This window comes from Punica granatum, chromosome 2 (assembly GCF_007655135.1).
Source record: "Punica granatum isolate Tunisia-2019 chromosome 2, ASM765513v2, whole genome shotgun sequence".
NCBI lineage: Eukaryota > Viridiplantae > Streptophyta > Magnoliopsida > Myrtales > Lythraceae > Punica > Punica granatum.
In genome coordinates, this window is record NC_045128.1 from 6,371,909 (window position 1) to 6,393,709 (window position 21,801).

A 21,801-nucleotide genomic window follows, 5' to 3' on the forward strand; every position below is an offset into this window, starting at 1 on the left:
CTTTCAATCATTTCTCGAAAATTAAATCAAGAGAAAAATTATGAATTTATTTAGATTGTGAGGACTGAGGACACTGGTTCAGGCAGAAAAACAGGAAAAGTTAAAATAAAAAATGTGAAAATGGTTTTTTCTACACAAACCGAGAAAGTTGGCCTATGTCAACTATGAGCAGTGTTTAATTCGCAATTAATAAATTCTTTTGTATTTTATTTACCAAAATATCCATATAATCTTTCTCATTATATATTTATCCACATTTTTTGTGGGTTGGCTTTTCGTCTGAAAGGGGACAGCAGCTCCACTAAGAGCAAAGTAAGGATCAATTACGTGTCACGTTGACTAAGCGAAGAATATGCCATGGACAAGTTTTGGCGAGTCTCTGAGGTTAGGAAAAAGAAATGCGGCTTTCGCATACAGTAATAAAAACTTTTAAAAAGCAAAGAATTCGAAGAAAGGAGAGATTTTCTTTTGTAATCCAAAAAAAATAAATAACTAAAGAAGAAAGAAAAGGTTATAAGATTTAGTAGTTAGTATAGTGATATTATTCTATTTTATTTTAGTATTAAATGAATTTCCGTGTTTTGATCATTGAGGTTTGCTCATGCATGACCGCCTCGTCGTTTCACAGTTCCGAAATTAAATTAAATTTTACTAACATGAGTTAATTCAAATTATTCGACGCTTGTTCTACTTAAATAATGTCTACGGTTTCGAATCCTTTGAAGGGGGAGAATTCATACTGGAAGAATTTTATCATCTTAATGGACAGATCTGGCTCGAACTGGATTAGTCGGAGCCCATTAGACTTTCGGATACTGATAAGGGCATATTATACTCATATTTTATTGTGCAATTCATGTTAAATTATTATTAATTTTATAGAAATTATAAGAAGTCGGTGCTTAATTATGTGTAATTTGATATTGTAGGTCTTTGAGGACTTAGATGGAATTACGAGCAATATTGAGGAGTTTTGCGCAATTTGGAGCCAGCATATATCTTTCGGAAATCTTTTTTTTGTTGTGGATATAAATACTCCTCATAACAAGATTAGGAAACCCTAGGGGGGGAGCCATCTTTCACCATTCTTTTAACCTAGAGAGTTTTTGGAGAGGGTCTTGTCTGGAGCCGTCACCTGGATCAATTGATTTGAAGCGAAGAATTGTGGAAGAGATAATTCCTTAAAGGAATTGTTGGGTTTTTGTTTTAGGATTCAATATCTTGAGTTTACTGCTGAATATGAATTCTATTGCAATGACTCCTTGGAATTATAATTGTATTTTCAATTCCATGATATTCTAAGCTTCTTTTGTGGGAATATGATGAAACCCTAGGTAGCTAATATGATGATTGTCGCCATGTTATAGGATTAATAGATGTGTTGATGATTCATGATTGCAATTCCTATAATTTCAATTTTAATTCTTAATTGGTTATAATTGTTAGAAACACTATTGATACGGGAGTTGATATAGTGTTTGTTAGGAATTCTTGATTAGACTAATTAGTTAAATGCGATAGCTGCGTTAATTAGTTTAATTAGAGATTATCCAGGGATTAATGCAATGTTTCTAGTTAGTTATTCGCTAAGACATTAGGGATAATTAATTTAGGGCATTAGACAATCATAGCACTGGAAGGTGTATGATTATAATTTAGAGTCCACTATTAATTAGAGATGCGGGAGCTGATTGATTAATTAGAGGTTTAAGACTTTAATTTTAAAGGCTTGATAAACTCACTTGAATAATCACATAGCTATCAGTCTATATAACATGATGGCAATCTGATTAGTGAAACTAGGGTGGATTCTGTTTTTCCCACTTTCAATTGATATATTTTCGTACAATTCTCTTTCTGCTCTTTGTGACGATTTAGGTTGATTAGTAGTTAATTAGTTAATTCTCTTAATTTGATTGCTTAGATAATAATAGAATCTAATATAGGTTTAGTACTTAATTAATCCTTGTGGGATCGACACTCTATTCATCACTATATTACTTGATCTGACCCAGTACACTTGCTGGTAGAATTTGAGCTTATTTTTATATATATTTGCAAAGGGATCAAGTTTTTGGCGCCGTTGCCGGGGATTAACTTAATATTAGACCACCTTTAGTTCTATTGTTAATTTAGGCGCACTTTACTGTGTGTTTATTTCTTGTTCTCTTTGTAGGTATTCTATGCGCAGGAGTAGAAGTGCTGAACTTCTACCATTAGATCCTGAGATAGAGCGCACCTTGCATCGGTTGAGAAGAGAGAACAGAAGAAGGGAAGAATTGCAGGTAGTTGAGATGGCAGATGATGACATCAACCGCCAAATACAGGGTGCTGCCAGAGCACTTCGAGACTATGCAGTACCTACTATTATGGGTTCTGCGATCAGAAGGCCCACTATTCCAGCTAATAACTTTGAACTGAAGCCAGCACTCATCCAGATGGTTCAATCAAATCAGTTTGGAGGATATCCCAACGAGAGTCCTGATGAGCATATTGCAGGATTCCTCCAATACTGTAACACGGTAAAGATGAATAATGTCACTGATGATGTTATTAGATTACAGCTTTTTCCTTTCTCGCTTAGGGATAAAGCGAGAGCCTGGTTCAATTCACTGCCACAAGAGTCCATCACCACCTGGGCCGACCTTTCATCTAAGTTTCTCAGGAGATTTTTCCCACCAGCTAGGACTGCAAGATTGAGGAACGAAATCACTAACTTCACCAAGTTCAATGGTGAATCACTTTATGAGGCATGGGAGAGATTCAAGGAGGCAATCAGAAAGTGCCCACATCACGGATTGCCAGATAATCTCCTAATTGAGGTCTTCTATCTTAGCCTGGATGATACATTGAGGTCTCTAGTAGATGCTGCAGCAGGAGGCGCACTGATGGGTAAGAATTATGATGAAGCAAGTGCTTTGATAGAAGAGATGGCCTCCAGTGCACATAATTGGCAGAATGAAAGAAGTAAATCAAGAGTGGCATCAGTCAATGACATGGACACTATTGCTAATTTAACAACCCAGATTTCAGCTCTCACTACCCAGGTAAGTAAACTCACCTCAGCACATTCTTTTAATACTAATCAGGTTGCTTTTTGTGAGTTGTGTTCAGGACCACATTCGACTCTTGAATGCATGTCTGGAAATCCCTCGGCTTCACCCAATGGAGAGCAAGTGAACTTTGTCAACAACTTCCAACGGAGTAATCAAGGGCCTTATTCGAACACTTACAATCCCGGGTGGCGTAATCATCCTAATTTCTCATGGAGGAATGAGAATAATGCACTTAAACCGCCACTTGGATTCCAAAAGCAAGGCCCTGCTCAGAATGCTCCACCTCAGCAAAGTCAGTCGAGAATGGAAGAGCTCATGTTGAGCTATATGCAAAAGACTGACACCATGCTACAGAATCAACAAGCCACTATTCGAAACCTAGAGGGTCAGATTAGTCAGATTTCTCAGCAATTGAGTAATAGACCATCAGGGTCTTTACCCAGCAACACTGAAGAGAACCCCAAGGGTGTCAATGCTATAATGCTGAGGAGTGGCAAGGAATTGGAAATAGTCAATAGAAAAGCTCAAACTCAGGAGGAGAGTCCGGAGAAAGACAAAGGTAAGCAAAAGGTGGAGGAACCAAGGCAGAAGTCACTAGGGGTGAAACCGTATGTTCCTCCTGTCCCTTTTCCAGGAAGATTGAAGCAACAACAGTTGGACGCCCAATTTGCTAAATTCCTAGATGTTTTTAAAAAGCTGCAAATCAACATTCCATTTGCAGAAGCACTCCAGCAGATGCCTTCATATGCTAGATTCATGAAGGATCTGCTCACTAAAAAGAGGAAGTTTGATGGGAGTGAGCCTGTGATGCTTACAGGAGAGTGTTCTATGATTCTCCAAAAGGACTTGCCTAACTTACCACGCAAACAAAGAGATCAGGGGAGTTTCACTGTTCCTTGTACTATAGGGAATTTTCATTTTGAGAACGTTCTTATCGATTCAGGTGCAAGTATAAATTTAATGCCTCTGTCTATTTTCAGGAAACTTGGACTTGGAGAATGCAAGAAAACTCATATTACCTTGCAACTTGCTGACAGGAGTATCAAATATCCAAAGGGTATTGTTGAGAATGTCCTGGTGAAGGTAGACAAATTCATATTTCCAGTCGACTTCATAGTCTTGGAGATGGAGGAGGACAGAGAGGTGCCCATGATCCTTGGCAGACCGTTCCTTGCGACAGGTAAAGCATTAATAGATGTGGAACAAGGTAAGCTCACTTTAAGAGTTATGAATGAACAAATAACTTTTAATGTTTATGACGCCATAAAGAAATTTGATGATGGCAAATCATGTTACACCATTGATATTATTGATGAGCTTATCTCTGAGTCTGTGGAGGAGAAAGCAGGTGTGGATATAATGGAATCAGTCCTTAGGGATCTGGACGATTGGAGTGATGATGATGAGCATGAGGAAGAATCTGTGGAGAAGGTATCAGAAATCAAGGCTCGCTACTATGAGGAGCTGGGCACTAGTGCGACAAAACCAGTATCATCTTTGACACAGTCCCCGGTGCTAGAACTTAAACCATTGCCTAGCCATTTAAAATATGCCTATCTTGGAATAGATGATACTTTGCCAATAATTATCTCTTCTTCCTTGACAGGTGATCAGGAGCAACAGCTCCTAAGCGTGCTGAGAGAGCACAAGGAGGCAATAGGATGGACTATTGCAGATATCAAAGGGATCAGCCCTTTGATTTGCACTCACAGGATAATGTTGGAAGCTGAGTGCAAACCCATAGTGCAACCACAGAGGCGACTTAACCCAACTCTCAAAGAGGTAGTGAAGAAAGAAGTGCTTAAACTGTTGGATGCAGGTATTATCTATCCTATCTCAGATAGTAAATGGGTTAGTCCTGTTCAAGTAGTGCCCAAAAAGGGTGGTATGACTGTGGTTAAAAATGAGGTCAATAAATTAATCCCGACTCGTACTGTGACTGGGTGGAGAGTTTGTATAGATTACAGGAAACTAAATGATGCTACCCGTAAAGACCATTTCCCCCTCCCCTTCATTGATCAGATGCTAGAAAAACTTGCAGGGCATGATTATTATTGTTTTCTAGATGGTTATTCTGGTTACAATCAGATTCATATAGCACCCGAGGACCAGGAGAAAACCACATTTACTTGTCCTTATGGCACTTTTGCCTTTAGGAGAATGCCTTTCGGTCTCTGTAATGCACCTGCCACTTTCCAGAGGTGCATGATGTCTATATTTTCTGACATGTTAGAGAATTTTATTGAAATATTTATGGATGATTTCTCTGTTTTTGGGAAGTCATTTGAATCTTGTCTGACAAATTTAGGCTGTGTGCTTAAAAGATGTAAGGAGACTAATCTGCTTCTGAACTGGGAGAAATGTCATTTTATGGTAAGAGAGGGTATAGTCTTAGGTCACAAGGTGTCAAAGAAAGGGATTGAAGTTGATCGAGCAAAAGTGGAGATAATAGAGAAGTTGCCACCACCCACTTCAACAAAAGGAGTAAGGAGCTTTTTAGGACATGCTGGCTTCTACAGGAGATTTATCAAGGACTTTTCTAAAATCTCTAGACCTCTTTGTAATTTACTTTAAAAAGATTCTGCTTTTGTTTTTAATGACAATTGTTTGCAGGCATTCAATTTATTGAAGGAGAAACTCACTTCTGCACCAGTGATCGTTGCACCTAATTGGGAGCTTCCGTTTGAGCTGATGTGTGATGCCAGCGACTATGCTGTAGGAGCAGTACTTGGGCAAAGGAGAGGTAAGGTATTTCATGCAATATACTATGCTAGTAGAACTTTAAATGAGGCCCAAAAGAACTATGCCACAACTGAAAAGGAGCTTTTAGCAGTCATATTTGCATGTGACAAGTTTCGGCCTTATCTGATAGGTTCTAAGATCATAGTATACACAGACCATGCTGCCCTGAAATATTTGTTTGCCAAAGCTGATGCTAAACCTAGGCTAATTCGTTGGATTCTACTGCTACAAGAATTTGACCTGGAAATTAGAGACACAAAGGGAACTGAAAATGTAGTGGCTGATCACTTATCCCGTTTGGAATCTGATTGTTTAGATTCACCCATTAATGAAAAGTTCCCTGATGAACAATTGCATGTAGCAGAAATCCAAGGATTACCTTGGTATGCTGATATAGTCAATTACATGGTTAGCAACATCACACCATATGGTTTGTCATCTCAACAGAAAAAGAAATTTTTGCATGATGTGAAATACTATTTTTGGGATGAACCATATCTGTTTAAATATTGTGCTGACCAAGTAATTAGACGCTGTGTGCCTGAAACTGAACAACTTAGCATAATACAACACTGTCATTCTAAGGAAGCAGGAGGCCACTTTGGTGTGGAAAGAACTGCAACTAAGATCTTATCTTGTGGATTTTATTGGCCTAGAGTATTTCATGATTGCAGGAATTACATTATGTCTTGTGCTCCATGCCAAAGAACTGGCAATATTTCTAGGAGACATGAAGTACCACAAAATAGCATTCTTGTAATTGAGCTTTTTGATGTGTGGGGAATAGACTTTATGGGTCCTTTTCCCTCTTCTTTTTCAAATAAATATATTCTTGTGGCTGTTGATTATGTTTCAAAATGGGTAGAAGCAGTTGCTCTACAAAGTAATGATGCCAGAGTTGTAATCAGATTTTTGAAAAAGAACATCTTTTCAAGATTTGGGGTACCTAAAGCCATTATAAGTGATGGGGGATCACATTTTTGCAATCGGCAATTTGAAAAATTATTATCAAAATATGGAGTTACTCATAAAATTGCCACCCCTTATCATCCACAGACTTGTGGACAGGTTGAGGTGTCCAATAGGGAAATAAAGCGTATCTTAGAGAAAACAGTCAATGCATCTAGGAAAGATTGGTCTTTAAAACTTGATGATGCATTGTGGGCTTACAGGACAGCTTTCAAAACCCCCATAGGAATGTCCCCATACAAGATTGTTTATGGTAAATCATGTCACCTACCAGTAGAGCTTGAGCACAAAGCATATTGGGCCATAAAATACCTTAACTTTGATTTACAAGCTGCAGGTGAAAAGAGATTGCTCCAATTGAATCAGATGGCTGAGATGAGAGAGGAAGCATATGAAAATGCTAGGATATACAAGGAGCGAGCCAAGCGATGGCATGATAGGAACATCCTAAAGCGAGAGTTTTTTCCTGGTCAGAAAGTCCTATTATACAACTCTCGCTTGAAGTTGTTCCCAGGTAAGTTAAAATCTCGATGGTCTGGACCATTTGTTATTTCTAATGTTTTTCCCTATGGTGCAGTTGAGCTGAAGTCAGAAGATGACCGCACTTTTAAAGTAAACGGTCATCTTCTCAAGCATTACTTTGAAGGGGAAAATATTGATGGTGATGCCACTACGGTGGATCTAGCAAATTCGGTTGAAGAATTGGAAAAGTCGAACTAGCGACTATAAACTAAGTGCTTCATGGGAGGCAGCCCATGTCTGAGAGCTAAAGTCCCTGTTGGCTCTCAATTCTTTGGCTTCATTTGTTTTATTTTGATTTGCTGTTGGTTTGTACTTTATCAAGCACCCACTCATTGGGTAGACTTGGGATATTTGCTATTTGATTGTTTTAGTTAAGATGGATTATCTGCTATTTTTGTTCTTTTTGTTGTTTTCTTTTTGTTTTTGAAGCCAGGGTGGATAACAACTGCTGACTCTCTCTATTGCTATACCAGTTGGAACTCCAATTGCTTCAACTTAATTTTTCGAAACCGGGGAAGTACTAGTATCTCTTTTTCTCTTATGTTCTTTATTTTTATTTTCGTTTTACTAGAGCTACATTAGGAACAGTGAGGACACTGTTTAATCTAAGTGTGGGGAAGGGAGATACTAAACAGATGGAGTATAAAATTGAGTATAGTGTTGATGTCTGAATTCTGTGATTTAATTTGTTACTCATGACATCTGATGCCTGTCTTTGTTGATAAATAGTTATACTTCCCTGTCACCTTGAATTATAATTGTCCTTAAGTTATCTGGCAATTGTTAGGCCAAATTCTTTTTTTTTTTTTAATTTTTTTTAATTATTGAAATCTAGAGATTGTACGAAGAATACTGTTGATAGCATTTGTTCAGGAATTGTTTGAAAAAAATTGACTCACTTAGGCGCCCTACTCACCACTGTTGTGATTTTTGTACTTAGTTAAAATTAATTAGTCAAATCTTTAGAAATCAAATTTACCTAGTTTTTAGCCCTAGAGTTTGAAGTTTAAGAGTCGGTCAAGTCCTTAAGTGAAAAATAAACAGGTCTACTTCTAAGCAAAGTTAGTTAGTATATCCTCTTTTTAATTATTCTAATAGCACTTTAACATTTAGTGAAAGAGGTAGAAGAAGCTTTGTACTTAGTGATTCCTATAAAAGAAGTCTGAAAAGTGTTAGTGAGCATTCAAAAAAAAAAAAAAAAGCAAGCATAGCCTTTACTCCAATGACTCAAGAATTGAGTTATGAGTATCCTAACTTGAATGTTAGAGTGAGGAAGAGTTCGTAGGGGTCCCTTTAAAACCCGGTCACTTGGGTGATGAGCCCGGGATGTGCCGACTCAATGAACTCACTATAACGAGAAGAGCGGAAAGGCACAAGTTCAAACAAAAATTGGACTTGAAAAAAAAAAAAAATTTGCTTCTTAAACAGAAAGGAAAAATTGAATGCAAAAACAAAAAAATAAATTAAGACTTGTAATAAAAAGGAAGAAAACCTAGGGACGAAGCAGATACCATATGCTTTCACTACCTTGTTGACTTGCTTAGAGGGAAAATTAGAGGGATTATATGCCTGCTAACAGCTATGAAGTTTAAATGTGTATTTTTCCTTATAGGACTGAGTATTTACTTTTGAAATAGAAATCTTAGGCTAAACGCTTGGATTAAAATTTGCTTTCTCTAGATTAGCTGGTTAATTTCAACTGTAGTACTCTGATCACATGTTTCCAGTTTGGTTTGAGCAGTGGGCACCACAAAATAACGAGTAATAAATTATGAGATATCAAATGCTTAAATCAGTGAATATGAAAATTTGTACTCTCTCTGATAGATTTCTTTCCTTGGTCTTATTTATTTTGCTTGAGGACAAGCAAAAGTTCAAGTGTGGGGAAGTTGATAAGGGCATATTATACTCATATTTTATTGTGCAATTCATGTTAAATTATTATTAATTTTATAGAAATTATAAGAAGTCGGTGCTTAATTATGTGTAATTTGATATTGTAGGTCTTTGAGGACTTAGATGGAATTACGAGCAATATTGAGGAGTTTTGCGCAATTTGGAGCCAGCATATATCTTTCGGAAATCTTTTTTTTGTTGTGGATATAAATACTCCTCATAACAAGATTAGGAAACCCTAGGGGGGGAGCCATCTTTCACCATTCTTTTAACCTAGAGAGTTTTTGGAGAGGGTCTTATCTGGAGCCGTCACCTGGATCAATTGATTTGAAGCGAAGAATTGTGGAAGAGATAATTCCTTAAAGGAATTGTTGGGTTTTTGTTTTAGGATTCAATATCTTGAGTTTACTGCTGAATATGAATTCTATTGCAATGACTCCTTGGAATTATAATTGTGTTTTCAATTCCATGATATTCTAAGCTTCTTTTGTGGGAATATGATGAAACCCTAGGTAGCTAATATGATGATTGTCGCCATGTTATAGGATTAATAGATGTGTTGATGATTCATGATTGCAATTCCTATAATTTCAATTTTAATTCTTAATTGGTTATAATTGTTAGAAACACTATTGATACGGGAGTTGATATAGTGTTTGTTAGGAATTCTTGATTAGACTAATTAGTTAAATGCGATAGCTGCGTTAATTAGTTTAATTAGAGATTATCCAGGGATTAATGCAATGTTTCTAGTTAGTTATTCGCTAAGACATTAGGGATAATTAATTTAGGGCATTAGACAATCATAGCACTGGAAGGTGTATGATTATAATTTAGAGTCCACTATTAATTAGAGATGCGGGAGCTGATTGATTAATTAGAGGTTTAAGACTTTAATTTTAAAGGCTTGATAAACTCACTTGAATAATCACATAGCTATCAGTCTATATAACATGATGGCAATCTGATTAGTGAAACTAGGGTGGATTCTGTTTTTCCCACTTTCAATTGATATATTTTCGTACAATTCTCTTTCTGCTCTTTGTGACGATTTAGGTTGATTAGTAGTTAATTAGTTAATTCTCTTAATTTGATTGCTTAGATAATAATAGAATCTAATATAGGTTTAGTACTTAATTAATCCTTGTGGGACCGACACTCTATTCATCACTATATTACTTGATCTGACCCAGTACACTTGCTGGTAGAATTTGAGCTTATTTTTATATATATTTGCAAAGGGATCAGATACTATGGTACACATTAAAAAAAATTAGGTTTATGTGCCTCCATCGTACCAAAAGGTATCCTGCACGCTTGCATGACAAATTTGATAATTATTAGTGACCACAATGACTAGGATCAACATATGGTTGAACACTCCAATATGGTCTATTGCACGCTTGCATGACAAATTTGATAATTATTAGTGACCACTATGACTAGGATCAACATATGGTTGAACACTCCAATATGGTCTATATTAAGGAGTGGGCGTTATACGATTTTACCTACTCATGTATAAAATTATTTAACACCTATATGTGTAAACTATGTTACTTTTGAATTGCCGATCCCAGTCAATATATATGTACTGGGATTTAAGCCTCCTTAGTAAATGAAATATATATATATATATATATATAGTGACTAGTCATTATCGAACACATCTATTATTGCTAAAGGTCCGTATGGAATCATCATAATTTCAGCCGATACACCAAGGGTGATGCAAACATTGAGTCATGTTGACATATTAATATCAAAACCATTCGATCAAACAAAATAATGGCTCCAACTTTCTGACCCTATCAAGTTGGCCTCTAGAAAATTGGCGAGCCGGGAGCTTCCTCGATTCAAAAGAATTGTTCTCTTTGCACGTAAGTCATTGGATCAACCTTTGGCGATGAGACAATTAATATAACAAAAGATGATATATGATGGCACATACATACAAAAGCAGCAAGAAATGTTTCCATAAATGGACCGTATAATTTCCTGAATAAGTAGTTATCAATTTATATGTGCTCTCTTGCGTAATAGATGGTCGTCCTTCATTTATTTCCAACCACACTCATGAACACTATCCACGTGTATGTCATTGATCAACCTCAGTTTGTGATCAAAGAGGATATAGCATAGTGGAGCACTTCATTGTCTAGTAACTTAGAAATTCTAGATTCGATACTCTACAGGACAATTCGTGCATTTTTATTTAATTATTAGAATTTTTATTTCATGTACAAGGCCAATAGACTTCTATTATAACTGAAAAAAATGCCAATCGACATGGCACGAAGCTTATCGCTACACGTAATTCCAGGGCACAGTGCCTGGAATGAAGGGGTAATCATATCTTGTAGCTAGATTTGGCTAAAACTTTAGGAGGGGTTATTAACCTCCTTTGTAACCCGAAAACTATGGGAGGATGCACATACGTGGGTATGTTTATATATTGTTAATTGGATCCCCATGAGAGGGCAGGTAGGCCCCAGTTGGGCTTCGAGGCAACTTGGACTATAATTTTATGTTAGTCGATAATATATACTTAGACTTATTTCTTAAAAAAAACAAAAGGATAATATATACTTAGTTGTACTTCTTTGTTGCCATATGCTACGTGCATGCACAGTACCTAACCCGCAATATTTATGTCATGATCTATATATATATATATATATATATATATATATATATATATATATCAGGCAGATACACAACAAATAATGTACCAATTTAATACGGAGACCCGATTGAAATTAATATATAGGCAACCATTGTGGGTTGGTTTAAGCATTTTAGCATTTGTTTTCTTAAGCAATGTCGTAGATTTTAAATTTGTGAATAGAGAAAATTCATGATTGAAAAAACTTTAATTTACACTTTAGTGGGCTAACACAACTCGAGCTAGATTAATTAGGGTCCATCGGACTTTGACATCAATAAAATTAATCTTTGGACTATTGATTTTCTGGGTGAATTCAATATGTGTCCTCAACCTATTGTGTTGAGATTATTTTTCGATTAGATATCAGTTATGCTCGGTCATGAATATAATTGCCAGCGGATTCTGAATGCATTCGTGTGTAATAATTAAGTCTATGCACATGGAACATAGTTTATCATTTATACTTCGCAGTTGATGAGCTATATTTAAATAAATGTGCACTTAATACCACCGACTCAAGTTGTGTTTAGAGGTTGTTCTTTGTACTAATTGTTTTTTTGTTATTATATTTTTGTTTTAATATTCTTCTTATATTATAATAGTGATCAATAAATATATCGTGGGATCATAACACAACAACCAATAATTTTCGAGCAATTCATTCACGAATGTTTTCCAAGTTCACGGCATTGTACGAACTCCTTGGCCTTTTCTTCCATAGTCAACTCGTTGATTATCTTAATTGTCTTATATATGGCTCCTTCAATTATTAAGTTAATATATATTGTGCATGATGCAAATCTTTCAATTTCTTTCCTTTCCTCTTCGGACCGTGGTTTCCTTTTTTAGATTGAAAGATAGATCTATGTGCTTCTATATGTATAGTTTTATATAATATATAAATGGATTAATTGCATAAAAAAGTCAATTTAATTATGTCCCTTATTTTCCCAAATAATTACTGTCACTTGAAAATTGATTCCAATTTTTCAAATTGTTGCGATGATATATAAATTGTTTACCCACAGTGTATAGCCCCAGGAATCTCAAGACTAGTTTTGCTAATACCACTAAGAACCTAAAATGTCCTAAAAACACATGAAACAAACGTGCCCTCGAACTTCTCCGGATCTAGCCTACTTGGACAGTCCGGGACGAGTTATTGAAATGTCCCAAATTCTTGGGCCCCTAATTAGGAATGTTTAGACGCGTCCAGGTTCTCACGCTAGCTGGGGGATCTGGTGGTTTCCAAATGAGTATATGGAGCCTGATAAGGTTCTTAAGAATACTGGATGATATATATTGTGACAGTATCTCGACTCTTCTTGCTAAAATTTGGGGATGATATGTCCTAATATATTACTAAGTTTGTGACGGAAGACCCACTATCTATGTGGATTGAAAATAATCAAAGTCTACAACAGAATCCTAATCATCAAGAAAGAAATTTTTGAAGCTTTTAAAATATATATATATATATATATTATAGATGACATGTGAATATGTCACGGTGAGCTAATGTGCTCTCAATTGCATCTTCTTAATTCTGAATTTCAGGCCACTTGTTTCTAGTGGATTGGTCCAGTCTAAGATTGATAATTAACTACAAGAAAACAGGTCATTAGCGACGTTCTTCTGGCGACGCTGAGCAAGGCATCACGAATAATTACATTAAGTGGTGCATGTGGCGACATTTTCATCAGAGTCGCCTAAAGTCAGTCTTTGGTTACGCTTTTAAAGTGTCGACAGATGTAGTCCCCGGAGACAATCCTAAGACAACATTTTGGGAAAGGGCCCCTGCAAACCAACTTTTGGCCACTCTTTTTGTGACGTCGTACAATATTAATATTTTGACGACATTTGGTAAACGTCGCCGTAGGATTGAAGTTGGGTGATGTGCGGTAAATGTCGTCACTGTCTAGATATCGAAGATGCTTCACATTGCTCTCAAACGTTTGACTTTGAACTGATTTCAATAATAGAAATAGTGATTGATAATCAATTCGCCAAGTACTATTCATGACGAATCAATTAATTAGTCCATATATCAAAAGAGAGTTAGCGCAGTGACGCACGCCCTAACTTGTTAATCTAAAAGTCACAGGTTCGATACCTCGTAGGACTATCCGTTCACATTTATTAGTTATTTAGAATTTATTTTTCATTGTACTAGGTTCTTGATCTCTTTTATAACCAAAAAAAAAAGTAACTAGTCTATGTCATCTCTACGATGACGATTTTGATGCAACATTAATAGAATTTGTCCTTGTAATGCCTCGATAAATCTCATATAACCAAATCTATGACTGCCTATTAATAACTAATAGAGATATTTCAGAAACTTAAGATTGTTACCGAACTTTCAGTCATATTGGGGGAATCGGAACTTGAACAATCTTGTCAAGTTGACGAGGCGAACATGCAAGATTTGTATGATCCTTATTGGAAGAAATTGACAGAGAATTCAAAGTCCTAAAAACAACGAGAAATCATCCAAATCTTGAAATATCTCTATTAACAATGACAAGATTATTCGGTTTTGACAGCAGCCTATTAATAACAATAACAAGATTATTTGTTTTTAAGAGCAGTGAATGCAATATTCATTTGTACTAAATATTCACCCACTTTTAGTGTGATGTCTTTTTTAATGATTAATTTGTTTTTTAGAAAGAAAGAATAATGCAATAGCACAGTTCTGTCTTGATAGTTTAGATGTTTCAATTTCGAATTTCGTAGTGGGACTACTTATACATCTTTATAAGGTTTTTATTTTTTTATATTAATTTCACAAACCTCTTTTCTGTAAAAATAAATAAATAAATTTAGGAAAATATCCTCCCGCTATTAATCTTTTCGAGGAATAGTTCTTCTGGCATGTAACTCTATTATCTTTGTTTAAATTATTTATAGATCAATTCCAACTTTTATGAGATCGCAATCTTCACTAGTTGGCTTGATGTGATCCTTGGTTGACTTTCACATTGAGTGAACCCACTGTGCAAGTTAATCACGTAATTTGTGATAAAGATTGATCAATTGTCCCATAGAATATATTTAATGAGGAAAAAATAAGTTTTGCATGTGTTTGAATCAGAAGCAACAAATTTGCCAGAAGAGCAATGTTGCAGTAGAATAGTGGTCAATCATGCATGATGATGTGGGTTGGCAAGTCAAAAGTGCGTTGCCTTATCCCTAAATGCAGGAAATTAATTCTGCGTCAGTGATTGTGGTGGAACCCTTCATGGAGTATAGTATTAGTCATGAAGTGCTTCACACGTCACCAGAGAAGATTAGGAATTCCGTATAATATAGGAAAAATAATATGCTTTACTGTACAGGTTTAACTGATTACGACCTATTGAGTTAAGATGTGAAATATATAATGAGAGTAAGCTTGCACTTAATCAAATAAGTGCTTAAAAATTAGTTACATATTAGTTATAAGAGAAAATGAAATGGAGAACGAGAAAAAAATAAGTGATAAGTTGATAAATTACTTTAATGATTAAGTCAATAATCATTGAATGAGTTAAGTCAAAATATTTGATTTAATGGAATAAGTTATTTTTCACTTATTGGCGCCTTTAACTTCTCAAGAAACATCTCTTCATTATTATCAATTGTCCTCTCTTCTTATACATTGCTTCTCTCAACTAATTAAAGTTGTGTTTGATAACTTCAATTAAGTGCTAAAATTAATTTTTTTGCACTTAATGGAATTAAGCTTATTTGATACACATAACATATTTGACTTAATTTAATGATTCAATTAAAAAAGTGTTGAATCATTAGATAATCCAAAACCTACTTAATTATTCAACTCTATATTTACTTATGTCCTCGGCAGGGGCTACTTTTGGCTAATTTTCAACAGTGCCCCTGAACTTTTTTTATTTTGCAATCTGGTCCATTTCGAGATAAAAGGGAAGGGAGGGGAAGGAAGGGCGATGGATGAGGAAGTAGAGCGGTGGTGGCCCCAATTCCGGCCACCACCACCTAATCGAGGTCAATGGCGCCCTCGCCTCGGCGGTGGTGGCCTAGATCGAGATCACCACGGCCCCAGATCTCCCTCTCTTTCTCAGACAATTTCGAAGAGAGAGAGGGACAATTAAGGGCGGTGGTGGACCCGATTCTGGCCACCACCTCCCGAGTGAGGTTGCCGGTGATCCGTGACATTGCCGGCGACCTCGATTATGCCAGCCTTCACCACCGAACCCTTCCCTCTCCACCTTCTCCGATCTCACTGTCTTCTTCTCTCTCTTTTTTATATATAGTTTTAGTAATTGAATTAAAAAATATGGGGTCAAACTATAAAAAAAAAAAAGTAAATATTTGGCAGAATATAAATATAACCCTAGAAAACTACAAATTTTCAACACTTCATTTTATCAAACAATTTTGACTTAACCAATTAAGTACTTATTCTCTTAAGTGAATAAATTTTCAGCACTTAATTTGAGGTCCAAACAAACATAACATAAGTGCTTAACTTTTAGACATTCATTATTTTACCAAACGCCACCTAAGACTGTAAAACCACAAAATAATTAAAAAAAAGTTTTGTATCTTTTTTAGGTGTCACCATTTGATATCCAAAAGTCAAATGGGCATTAACAAATTTAAGTTCGAGGATGCTTAGTGCATTAAAGGGCAAAAATCTTCCAATAGTGAATTTTCTCCTTCGCAAAATTCGAACCCAATATTTTATTTAAGAAGAATAATCGCTGAACCACTTGAACCAACCTACGTTATACATAATATTTTGTATTAAATTGTATCTTTGTATGATGGAGTAGCAGTAATAGGGATGGACCTAGGATTTAAATTAGGGGGAGCAAACTCCTTGCGAGGGCCAATTGGATAGTAATTTCTCCTAGCTATGGGGAAATTCAAAGAATTTCATCAAAAAAATCGAAAGACTATACATAAATTTTCTTTAGCAGACAAAATTTTAGGGGAGACGACTGCCACATCAGTCTCCCTCGATCCATCCCTTAGTGGCAATGGCATGGTGCTATGATTGTTATACTTATTGTTTTATTAATTCGTTAGTGGTGGTCTTTTTGTTTCTCTTATTAGTTTCTTGTTTCCGGTTGTGGTCTGAGTTAGTGAATCAGCCCATTAGCTGGCTTTTCTTGGGCCAGTTAGGGTTTCCTTGTATTTTCTAAATTGGGCCACGTTGGCCTTTTTCTTTTTCCTTTATATTTTCTCTTAGCCACCTCGTCCTCATTTGTCTCATTTGTCTCACGCATTACATTTGACGTAGATGACATGCTTGAAAGCCACTGAAAGACTCAACTTATGCAAACGTTTGGAACAACCTCAAGTAATTTTATGATTCAATGCGCTGTAAATTTGCCGTGTTATGGATGTCCCAACAACTTATTCGGGACTTTTGATGCACGGGAACCTTTTTGTCTAATTTTTTTTGTCATCCAAGCAACACTGTCCCAATTAATATCATATGTAACTTAGTACGTCGTATTTGATGTACCTGACACGTTGAAAACCTAGCAGAGGAATTCAGTCTCATGCAAATAATTCAAAATAAACGGCTCCGTGATTCAATTTACAACAAATGAATCGTATTATTGGTGACTTATCGACGGATCCAAAATATCTTAGCCATATCCATCTCTCTCCTTCTCCTTTTGTGCCCTTTCTTATTAAGTAATGCCTAAAAAAAGTGCCTATATCCTTTCCACGGCAGATCTTCGATGACCGAAGTCAAAAGTATAAGAAAATAGGGAAAGGCTAAATAATTGCAAAAGTTTTAAGATTATGTAAAAAGTTAAATATAAGTCTTAAATATATTAATATAACTCAATTAATCCTAAATGTGTAGTCCGTTAGACATTTTCAATCCGAAATCGTAATTGAAAGTTAAAACGCCGTTAAATCGACGCATGTGAGGCCTCCTAATTGGTTCAATAATATTTATATTTATTAAAAAATCTCTAAAAAGACAAAAAAAAATTGTTTAGTCTGGCGATGGTGGAATTCTTTTTTTATTTTTGTTATTTTTGTCTTTTTCCATATTTTTTAAAATTTTAATAAATAAAATATTATTAGACTAATTAAGAGATACCATGTGGACCAATTTAACGGCGCTAATATTCGATTATGGTTTCCGACCGAAAATATCGAACGGATTAAAGATTCAGAATTACTTGAATGAAATTGATACAAGGATTTAAATTTAATATTTTTTTTTATAATTTTAGGACTTTGGCATTCATTTAGTCAAAAGAAAAAAGAAGACAACATTTATGAAGTATCTATCCATAACTTTGTGAGGAAGACTTCTTTGGCTTATATGTCATTAATTAATGTGGAATATTAAGTCACAACCATCTATCTAATACCTATACGTTAATAAAAGCACATTCAATTGACTTAATAAAGTCTCCTCTTTTGGAATGCGTCAAAAGGCGGCCTTATCTCGGTTTATTTGCTTCTACATCTTATCCAAATGCGGAAACTATGATAAGATCTCTCGTCCATTGCCCTGAACCAGCTCGGACCGACTACGAGGACAATCTGGTTATTCTCTCGATTAGTTTCTTAGGGCACTCGATTGTGGTCATCTCAAATATAACAATCAATCTACAAAGCAAACAAAGATAGCCAATCCCGCTTTCTTTATAAGTCGGAGATAGGAATACTAAACGCAATAACCTACTGAGATCAGATGAGTAGTCTTTTCACGATGATTCACGATGAGTCACGATTTAAATTGTTGTTAGGGCGAAATGCACAAATAGTACAGTCCCGTTAGTTTCACATGACTCTTTGATGATCCTATGTCACTGTATGACATAAGAAAATACTAATTAAAATGATAGAATCATCAAATATTTGACCTTTTTTAACTGTAACAAATAGGTAAATCATGATAATTTAATTATTCTTCCTTGTCACATCATTACGAAGTAGAATCATTTAGGCCTTGTTTGGTTTGTGGATGCAATTTTAAAATCACAATTCTAACTTAACTCTACCTAATATAAAACAAAATAATTCATACAAAGTCAAAGAGTGAGCCATATTTATACCACTTTTTTTTTACAACAAAATAACATAACTCATACAAAGTCAAAGGGTGGGTTCCATTTATACCACTCTTTTTCAAAATCAAAATCTAATTTTAAAATCCTACTATGAAACCAAACGCAGCATTAATATTTTCTTCACGGTTTCCATCATTAGAGACTCGGAAGATCTCCCACCTGGAATTTAGGGCTTTATCCCGAACGTGAAGGAAATAATTGAGTAAAAATATTATGCCAGTTGCAATTTTCAAATAATGAATCGAAACTTGGATCAGCTCGGTCAAGGTTTTCAGAATCGCGATTCTAGGTAGAATCAGTCGTGGGTCGTAGAATCGTGAATCGCGATTCGAATCGTGAATCGTAAGATTCTACATGTAATTTAAAAAAAATTTAAAAAAATTTAAAAAATAGCATATATATATATGTAGCATACTTTCTGAGTAAAAAAAAATCAATCCTTGTTCATTCAAATAAAAACCACAAACCAACAAATCAACAATAAGTCATAAAATGATAAAAACACAAAATATCATTACAAATTATCGAAATTCATAAGTCCAAAATTCCAAATCAAACTCCCGAAATAAAAAGTTAACAACATAAGTCATAACTAATAACATAAAATGAACAGACAGATCAAATCTCATTCAAATCTTCATCTCAAGGCGGTCCATGATGGTTTGCAAATGGAACCCCAGTTACTGACTCAGCTCAAGGTGGTGCAATACATATTCAAATATTCGGGAAAAAGAAAAGAGAAAGGATTTAATTCACCAGGCTTGCTGGAACTATCTTTTCCATAAGTCGTTATATATTAGAGAGGAAAGGAAAGGAAAGGAAGAGGTACCACCGCCGCCATCAAGGCCGCGGCGAGGAACAACAAGAGCAGCTGCTTGAGACCCGGACGAAGCCGGTTTGAGAGTAGCGAGCCGAGCTAAAGCTGCAACTTGGCAAGACACGGCCAACCACATCGACATAGCTCGCAAGTTCGGTCGTTGCAGAGTGGGTAGAGAGAGAGAAGAGGTAGAGAACCTATGAGAAAGAAGTCGGTGCCGAGGCAGTCGGTGCTGCTTGTATAAGCAAAGAGACACGAGCATTGGTTTATTGCAATTGGCCCCCTTAAGTTTATGTCTGGTTTCGACTGGTCTCCCGTATTTTAGTTGTCTTAAATTTTGGTCCGTGGATGTTTTGGATGGAATCTATCAAATTCCGCACCACTGGAGTAGGATAACAGCAAGCTCTTCACGGCTCAGAGAACAATTTATGGTCAGCTTGTTGTAATATATTGACGGAAACCTTGACGGAAATGCTCCCGAGGAGTGAACTGATATAACAACGGTAAATTCATTTGCAACGACAAGTAAATTCAAAAGATCCTAGATACTCATAAGCCTGAATCTTCACAGAGGATCGCCGATCGCCGGAGAGAAACTTGGAACTGGAGATGTGTTAGGGTTAGGGCACTCAATTTCGCGACTCGGGGAGGAAGAAGATCCAGAGAAGAACGGGGAAAGGAAGAAGGGGGGGGGGGAGAGAAACTGCTGGGCTCAGGGGAAATGGGCTGGGCTTCGGCCCGACTCCCACAGATGGCCCGAATGAGGCTTGGGCTTTGCCCCAGTCTGGGCTGGATCCGCCGATTCAGTTCCGATTATGCATTTTCCGACTCACCTACCCGAATCGGAATCGGATGACTCCGTAGAATCGTAGAATCGTACGATTCTACGATTCGAATCATGATTCTGAAAACCATGAGCTCGGTACCATTTTGATGATCGATACCTCATTTATCACAGTTTTGGCTATACTATTTGCAATTTTCTCAGCAAATATTGATTAATACTTCCCATAAAGTTGGCTGATTAATTTATATGCATATGATATCTTAGTTTAGATGGACCTTTTGCAGATCTTGTGAATAAGTTGCTCATTACAGAATGAAAATCAGGACTGCATTAGGTGATGGCCAGCCAGCCACCCCTTTCAGCCATTTTATGGCCAAGCTTTTGCTAGCCCGGCCATTAGGGGCCAGACTAAAGACCATGGCATTGAAGAACTAATCATGTCAACCCGCATCATAAGCCTTTGTGCTTGCCCGTTGTAGCACAAGTTACATCCGGGCGGAGATCCGACTTGTCCAATATGACATTGCAAGACACCAAGCTCAAACTCGGCCTTACGTACCTAAGGCTTGGTTGTGGCTACCCGTGCATTCGGCAAAGGGTAGCGGCTAGGGTCAGTCATTACCCTCTGTTCTTTTGCCTTATGCTGGATTCTATACTAATACAGTTCATATGCATTAATCCGACCTATTAAGGTTTTTATGTGTCTCTTTGTTTCTCGAGGAAAAAGCAGTTTGCCGCCTGAACTTAGGGGTAGACTACATCTACCCCGACCTTTCAAATTTCGTACAGTGCCCCCCAAATTTTATGAAAAATAGCTGCTTTGCCCCCTTCGGTCAATATTCCAATCAAAACGAGTCACATGCCATGCACACGACATCAAATATAGAAAAGCTGGAAATCGGAATAAAGAGTGGGGGTGCCCCATGTTGGCCACCCGTACACAAGAGAGGTCGCCGGCGGGCTCGAAACCGACGACCTCTTTGGGTAGTGGGGTGGTCGGTGGGGGCGACCCCCGCCCCCAATTCCAATCTTCCCCTATTTTTTTTAAATTTTAGTATTTATTATTTTTAGTGTCAAATGATGCTTTTACCCTTTTAGCAGTCGTGGGGGCACGTGATTCGAGTTGGCCGAAAAAAGTTCAAAATTTCATCGAGGGGTACTTTGACTATTTTTCGTTGTGCTTGGGGAGTAAAGTGCTAAAACTTAAAGGTAAGGGGTACAACATACTTTACCCCTGAGGTTAAGGGGGAAATAACTTTTTGCTCTTTTTT

General features: G+C 36.5%; 1 protein-coding gene, 1 non-coding gene and 1 pseudogene across 2 annotated transcripts; 2 read left to right on the plus strand and 1 right to left on the minus strand.

The window, feature by feature from the left end:
* The first annotated feature begins 2,183 nt into the window (after nucleotides 1–2,183).
* On the plus strand, nucleotides 2,184–4,384 carry LOC116193579. The gene is made up of 4 exons (XM_031522323.1): nucleotides 2,184–3,047; nucleotides 3,090–3,877; nucleotides 4,037–4,263; nucleotides 4,374–4,384. The coding sequence occupies exons 1-4, from the start codon at nucleotides 2,184–2,186 to the stop codon at nucleotides 4,382–4,384; spliced, it is 1,890 nt and encodes a 629-aa protein (XP_031378183.1).
* On the minus strand, nucleotides 2,694–2,800 carry LOC116198295. The gene has a single exon (XR_004155234.1). It is a non-coding gene; the product is annotated as a small nucleolar RNA R71 (small nucleolar RNA).
* A 24-nt stretch (nucleotides 4,385–4,408) lies between the features above and the next one.
* LOC116194446 lies at nucleotides 4,409–8,062 on the plus strand (annotated as a pseudogene).
* The last annotated feature ends 13,739 nt before the right edge of the window (nucleotides 8,063–21,801 follow it).

Coding starts and splice junctions, on each gene's coding strand:
- LOC116193579 (XM_031522323.1), top strand. CDS start 2,184: ATGCGCAGGAGTAGAAGTGCTGAACTTCTACCATTAGATCCTGAGATA. Junction 3,048..3,089: donor TTTCAGCTCTCACTACCCAG/GTAAGTAAACTC, acceptor AATACTAATCAG/GTTGCTTTTTGTGAGTTGTG. Junction 3,878..4,036: donor CCTGTGATGCTTACAGGAGA/GTGTTCTATGAT, acceptor GTCTATTTTCAG/GAAACTTGGACTTGGAGAAT.